Below are 7,064 nucleotides of genomic sequence, written 5' to 3'. Positions count from 1 at the left end.
TGAGCGCTGCTTCCTTCCGCGGCTTTGAGAAAGGTTCACGCAGGAGCTGCGGTGGCCCGCTACGGAGCAAAGGGGCTGCTGGGCGGAGACGCGCGTGGGGAGACGAGCGTGGGTGCCCCGGCAAAGCGCCTGCCAGTGTTTAGCGGCAATCTGGCAAAAAGCCTCCGTAGGAAACTGCATCCCACCATAAACCGGGCTCCCGCCCAGCCCCAGCAAGCAGGGACCGGGCTCAGGGCGCGGTCTGGTTCCGCTCGTCCCCCCGAGCCAAACGGACTGATCGGGTCGCGCCAAGGGGCAGTTACCCCGGGCGCGCTGGAAAGTCAGGTCCCCGCCCCCCCGCCCCGGCAGCCCCTTCCCCGGACAAACGCTGCACAGAGGGCTGCGTACAAAAGGTTGTTTATTTTCCACGGCGCGGGGCGCTGGAGAAGCCGGGGGATAACAGCATGCACAGGCGGAGGGGCCTTTTATAAATACCACATACAAAAATAAAGACAGGCCAGTCTGGAGCGTCCCAGCGGGGCTCGGGCGCGTGCCAACCAGGCGTCCAGCTGGAGAATAAGCACAAAACATTCCCGACACCCGGCGGAAGGGGGGGTGGGGGTGGAGCGTTTAAAACGTCTCTGAGCGCCGCGGAGGGAGCGGGAGCGGGAGCGGGGGGAGCCCTGGTAGGCTGGATCTGCAAAGGCAACAAGACGCCCTGGGGCGCCTGATGGACGGGGCGTCCCAACCTCTCTGGCTTGTGAATTCTGAGAAACTCTCCCGCCCGGCTCCCGGCTCCCGGCTCCCGCCTGCGGGGCACCAACCTCCCCTCCCCCTCACAGCCCCTCAGCTAACCCCGCACTCACTCACCTTCGCAGGAGGCGGCTCGCTCCAGGGGGGCCTTTGCGGGCCGCCCCGCCGCACAGGGCTGCCCGAGTGAAGCGGCCGGGGCTGAGAGCCAGAAGCCAGGAGCGGCTTTTTCTTCGGGTGGGGGGGGGCGGGGTTGCCCTGAGCCCCCCTGGAATTTCCTCACCCCCCGGGACACGCGCGTGACGGGCTCACAGGTGTTTTCCCACCAAAGCTGATGCCCCAAAACACTTGTGAGCCCGCAAGGTGCCCCGGGATTTCTTGTTGCGATTGGCCGCCTGGAGCCGAAGACCCACCCGGACCCAAAGCTGCTCACCTCGGTCCTTCCAGGCCTGGCTTCTCCGCTCCGCTCCGCTCAGCTCCCCGCCGCCGCAGCGCTGAGGCCAAAGAGCGGGGAGGCCGGTATTTCCCAGGCGGAAGGCAAAGGGGCCGCTCTGAGGTTAGCTGGGCCCCGGCCTGGGCGGGACGCTGGGGCTCATGGCCCCCACCAAAGGCTGCACAGCTGGAGCGAAAGCAGGTGTGCAGGGTGCGGCCAGGCTGGGGGTGGCGGGGCGGGGGCAGCGGGCAGGTGTGTCACTGGGGGGGTGGGGCAGTGGTGGGCACAGGAGTTTGGGTTCGTCCGGAAGGTGGGTGGGGGTGATGGGGGCAGGAGGGGCAGGCTGCCCGTCTCTCTGCCCGCCCGCCGGTCCGTCTGTCTGTCTGCCTGGTGGTTGGGGTAGGAATGGGCAGTGGGGGTCTGTCTGTCTGGTGGGTCGGTCGGTGGGTCTGTCCGGTGGCCGGGGCCGGTGGGTCGGTCTGTCTGGCCGGTGGGTCGGTGGGTCTGGCCGGGGTACAGGCGGGCGGAGGAGCCGGCCTGGGGCTGGGCAGTAGGGCTGGGAGGCCTGGGCCCGGCTAGCAGCAGCAGGAGATGGGGCCCCGCCGGCTCACTGGGGCGGCCCGGGGGGCGGCTGCAGCGGCGCCACGTGCCTGCCGCGGGACTGGGGCTCCTCCTCGTCCCCCTCGGAGCAGTCGGAGGAGCTGTAGGGGCAGCAGTGTCCGGCCTCCTGCTCCTCCTCCTCGGGCTCGCTGTCCCTGAGCTCCCGCAGCCGGCGGCCGCTGCTCTTCTCCGGGGCCGGCAGCAGCAGCTCCTCGCCCGCCTTGTCCTCCCCGGCCGGGCCGCTCTTCTGCTTCTCCGCCTCCTGCGCCGCCTGCTCCTTGGCCTTCTTACTCCGCTTCCACTTCATGCGCCGGTTCTGGAACCAGATCTTCACCTGCGGGGCGGGGCGGGGCGGGGCTGAGGGGGGATCGCAGCCCCCGGGGGGCCCGACCCCCTCCGCCCTCGGCCCCCGGGCCCAGCCCGCCCCCCTGCCCCAGCCTCCAGCCCCGCGGGCACCACCCGGGGGGCGCGTTAGAAGGGACCCACGGCTGCCCGCGGTGCGCAGGGGGCAGACAGCGCCCGGGGCCGTGAGGGGCGGTGCGCGGCGGGCAGGCAGCGCCCGGGGAGAGGACGGGTTCGGCGGCCCTTGTGCCGCAGGCTGGCCCCCTCGCTGCTCAGCCGAGCCCGGGGTCTGGAGCCCAGCCGCGGCCGGGAGAGCTCTGGGAACCTCCCCACCCCGCGCCCCGGGGCCAGAGCCGGATGTGCCTCTGGGGTTCCCCGCGCCCGGGGCCGCGGCCGCCCACCTGGGTCTCGGTGAGCATGAGGGACGTGGCCACCTCGAAGCGCTTGGGCCGGGAGAGGTACTTGTTCAGCTTGAACTGGTGCTCCAGCTCCAGCAGCTGCTGGCTGGTGAAGGCGGTGCGGGGCCGCCGGCACTTCCCCAGCAGGTTGGACTGCGCCTGGGCTGGAGAGAAAAGAGCGCATCAGCCCCGGCGGAGCAGCGTCCCTCGGCTGCACCCGCTCCGCGCCCTCCCCGCCCGCTTCCCGGCGCTGCCCTCCGCCTAGCCCTGCAAAGCTCCCCGGCGCTGACCGCTCCTCCGCTGCGGGCCGCCCGGCAAGGCGAAGGCCCAGGCCCCCGGGGCTAAAATCCCTTCTTGCAGCGGAGTCCAGCGCGCCGTGCGTGGGACAACCCCGGCAGGGCTGCGGGGAAAGAGCCAGGAACAGGCTGGGTCAGGTCCTGGGCTGCGCAGCAGCTGTGTGGAAATCCCTGTGCCAGCACCCCGCTGCCCTGCCTGGAAAGAAGCCGGAGTGGTATCCAATGGTGTTTCCAAAGAGCAGCTCAGTCCACATGCACCGCGGCCCTGCTTCTAAATAAGACTTTGGAAAGAGCGCCCCATTTCAGACCAGCCTTTCTGCTCCATAGTGCGTGGGAGCGCCTGATGGCCTAATTCACAATAGCGGGTTTCCTCCGGGAATGGGGTTCTCAGCAATCGAAATACTCCCCCCCTCCTCCGGCATTTTTAATTTATTTCGAAATAGCACGGCCCTCACGGCGCTGCCAAAGTTATTTCAACAGAGCGACTGTTTTTACCAGGTAACTTGGCCGTGTGGAGGGCACTGGGTCCGGACACGCTGCTTCCACGCAGCTGGGTGCTTGTTCAAACTGCATCCTGGAGCGGAGCTGGGTTATTTCCAAATCAACTATTTCAGAATAAGCAGCATAGCTGGCTTTTATATTCAAATTCGGCACATTAACACATGGTTTAAATCGTGATGGGAACTTTGAGTCACTATAGGGGCTCGTCTGCATACTTGGCTCAGTCTAATTCTTGACCTTCCCCCCGCACACTCTGATTTGCTCACCTTGATTATCTTTTTCTGATTTGTCCTCCTTGCTTACTGTTTTCGGTTCTCTGTGTCTTAAATATTGAGTCTATTCTGGTCTGGCTCTGGTCTGAAGTGGGTCTGTCCCACGAAAGCTCACCTAATAAACTATTTTGCTAGTCCTTAAAGTGCTACTTGACTGCTTTTTGTTTTGATACTCCCAAATGGATTATTTCCAAGCTAAAGCGGCTGTGTAGAGGGAGCCCCAGTTTCAGGACTGGCCTCCGCCCCTCAGCACTACTGAAGCATTACAGACACTGTAAAGGAAGCATTATCCTGGGCTAATCCCGCACCCAGCCAGGCGTGGTGGCGAAGATCTGGTTAATACGCAATAGGAGACGGATTTCCCATTTACATAATTTCACAGAGATTCACCCCAGGAGATTTATGACGGAAGGGGGACGCCTTGATTTCCCCAGGGCCCAGCACACGCTAGATAAGAAAGGCAGCCGGGGATCACCGTGAAGTGATCTCAGCCTCGCCAGGGAACAGCAATTTGCTTCATTTCACTTTTCCGCCCCCTGCCTTAGTTAAACAACCCCGGTTCCCAGCTGGGCAACCCGCGAGCGCTTGAATGAAAGCGGACTGGGAAGCAGCGGTGGGACGACCCCGGAGTCCCCCAGCAAGCGAGAGAAAAGCGTTTCTCGCCAGTCAGGTCTATTTGCTTTTCTTTTAGGTCAATCCCTCAGCCCGCCGGCCTGTCACATCTGCGGCCAGCCGGAGCCAGAAGGGCCCCGAAACCCGACGGGAGCCCGGGTGAGGCCGTGGGAACCCTCTATTCCCCAGCCTGGTTTGGGAGCCTGGAATGAGAGGTTTTACTGGCGGCGCCGTTGCCGGCTTCCAGGAGGCGGTTGAAACTCTCAAGAGAGGGGCTGGAGCCCTCCTCCTCCAGCAGGCTGCTAGGGGAAGCCCAGTTTGGAGGCGGGCGAGCTGAAATCCGCCAGTGCTCGCTCCCAAGTCCCAGCTGAGATTTATGCTCCTTCTAGGAGATGGAAGAAGCAAACCCACTTGTCTTCAGTGCGTTGCAGCTAGAGCAGCTCACTTCGCGGGCACATTCCCTCCTCCTGCTGGTGCTCTAGAAACTAAAGGGCCTGTAAAGGCGAGGGGAGGGCCGGCCCCTGCTACCTCATTTGGAGCAGACCCGCTAAAACCACCAGGATGAAAAAGACAGTGTCCGGCACACAAACAGTGCCGCCCAGGAGATTTTCTCACCGCAGTGTGACTTTCCAGGCCTCCATTATCTTCGCTCTTGGCTATTTATTCACTAGTACATCTGGTTGGAAAGGGCAAGAAGTCGGACAGCTTTTCTAATGATTTTTCCTCCTGAATGTCCTACTCTCAACAACCCCATTTCAGACACAACAAGGGACTGTTTTGTCTCTCTCTCAGTGGAGTGTGTGGAAAAAAAAGAAAAACAAACAAAAACAAGAAACCCCCCAAGCCACCTGTCATTCTTTCCCGGCATGATTTAAGTAAACCCACCCCCTCCCATGCACTGTTAAAGCGGTCATTCCCCCAGAGCGCTAACCACCTACGAAAACGATCCTCGACTCAGGCAGAGAGATGGAAGAAACAGCCCCAGCCCCGCGGAGGCCCCGCTTTCCCAAGCAAGGCACGTTTGCTGTCGGACGTGTCAGTGTTTCTGGGATGTTTTCCAGGGTTACCATTGTTGACCTTTCAAAAAAGAGGAAGCCCAGAGAGGAAGCGTCTCTGTATCAGCACCTACCGACTCGCCTTGTCTGAAGGCACGATATGTCGACACATCTTAATACAACGCGATACAGAAACACTCCCTCCAAGGGGTGTCTGCTTTTTGATAGGAATACCTTGTTTTAAAGAGCTTTTAAAAAACGCCCAAATGTAAGTGACTGCCTTGATGTGCCTCCTTGTGTCAGTGAGAGCCAACACACATTTAGCACAGCCCAGCCTGCTCGCTGGAGCCAGCTAAGCGGACGCCCGCGCTGTGATTACTACCACCTCTTTCCCGAGGACGAGGTCGGTGAAATTTGCCCGGGAGACAGGACCTGAGTGAGCCCCGAGCTGGGTGAAATTGACAGAGCCCAGAGGATTGGGCCGCACGCTCTTTCTATCGTAATAGTAAGACACAGGAGCAGGATCGCTCCTCCATCCGGATAGAAAAAGCTGTGCAGAACCAATTGCTGTCCGTTTGGCTCGACCCTCCGCCCCCGTATTCGGGTCTCAGTCATTCGCTAGGACAAATTTCCCCCTCGGAGCAGTTTGAATGACAACTGAACTGTCACCGTCACGTTTCCCGACCATCGATCACCTTTTCCTTTCATTTTCCAGCGGAGAGCTAAGATGCCGGCCACCAGGAGCGGCAACCACCCAGTCCAGTTTCCCCGGGAGAGCTGTTATGCCCCCGCCGATCTAGGCTGACACAAGCCGCCCGGGGAAGCCTGGGCCGCGTTCTTTGGGGCGCTCGCCGGGGGCTTGGGAACCGGAGCTGCCCGGCTAGGGGATCGGGCTGTTCTGGCCCTAGGCCCCTCGGCCGCTGCGGACTGGCTGCGGCACCGCAGAGCGGGCAAAGGAAACCGACAGCTCGCCCCCAGCCCCAGCGCCCCGAGCCCAGGGCTCGCCGTGCAGATACTCACAGTTAAAGTCCGGCATTTTGGGGAGGATCATGCCCGCCGTGGAGGCCCGTAACCACTGATCCAGCTGAAAAGTCCCGGCACTGATTTTGATGGGGTCTGCGGCCGGGTGAGAGGGGTGCGTCCCCTGCACCTGGGAGTAGGAGTAAGACAAAGCGGGGTGCTGCCCGGCCAGAGCGGCAGCCGAATAGCTGTACATGGGGTGCCCATAGAGGGCGGCCTGGGTGGCGAGGCCCGCGCCCCCCTGGTGCAGTCCCAGGGCCATGCCGCCGGCGGAGGGGTGATGGTGGTGGTGGTGGTGGCTGCCGGCGCTGCCGGTGCCGCTCAGGAAGCCGGGCTTGGGCACCAGACCGCAGTGCGCGGCCAGGATCCGCGGCGGCGAGGGGCTCTCGGTGCGCAGGCAGTCCGCGGAGCCGCCGCTGGGGCGCTCGGAGGAGGACGGGGGGCTGCCGCTGCTGCTGCTGCTGCTGCTGTGGGCCGAGGCGCTGGCGAGGGAGGTGACCAAGGCCAGCGGGGAGGTCTGCGCTGCAGCTGCGGCGGCGGCTTTCGGGGGGTCGACTGCTAGGAGCGCATCGATCCGGAAATTTTTGGATTTTTCCATCGGAGTGTCTCGCCGGTCCAGTGGCCTCCCGCAGCTTGGAAGGAACCGGCCCGGCCCAGCCCGGCCCGGCCCGGCCCGGCCCGGCCCGCCGCCCGCGCACAGCCTGCACCCCGCCCGGCTCTGGGCCGCCGCCTGCACACACCGCGACCGCGGCACCGGCACCGGCACCAGCCCCCACCCTCCCCCCCGCCGGGCCAGGCGCGGCGGAACGTCTCTGCGGAGAGTCAGCGCCGCCGCGCCGAACTCTACTCACTTGAAGGCTCAGATC

At 63.5% G+C, this 7,064-nt stretch overlaps 1 protein-coding gene across 1 annotated transcript; it reads right to left on the bottom strand.

The window, feature by feature from the left end:
- Nucleotides 1-401: 401 nt before the first annotated feature.
- Nucleotides 402-6,859, bottom strand: MNX1 (motor neuron and pancreas homeobox 1). Its single transcript, XM_074986295.1, has 3 exons — nucleotides 6,199-6,859; nucleotides 2,506-2,666; nucleotides 402-2,096 (listed from the first exon to the last, which is right to left on the bottom strand). The coding sequence occupies exons 1-3, from the start codon at nucleotides 6,794-6,796 to the stop codon at nucleotides 1,770-1,772; spliced, it is 1,086 nt and encodes a 361-aa protein (XP_074842396.1). The 5' UTR covers nucleotides 6,797-6,859; the 3' UTR covers nucleotides 402-1,769.
- Nucleotides 6,860-7,064: the final 205 nt, after the last annotated feature.

The sequence above is a fragment of the Carettochelys insculpta genome, chromosome 2 (genome assembly GCF_033958435.1).
Source record: "Carettochelys insculpta isolate YL-2023 chromosome 2, ASM3395843v1, whole genome shotgun sequence".
Classification (NCBI taxonomy): Eukaryota; Metazoa; Chordata; order Testudines; family Carettochelyidae; genus Carettochelys; species Carettochelys insculpta.
Note: the sequence above shows the minus strand (reverse complement) of the source record. Positions and strands in the feature narration are given on the sequence as shown.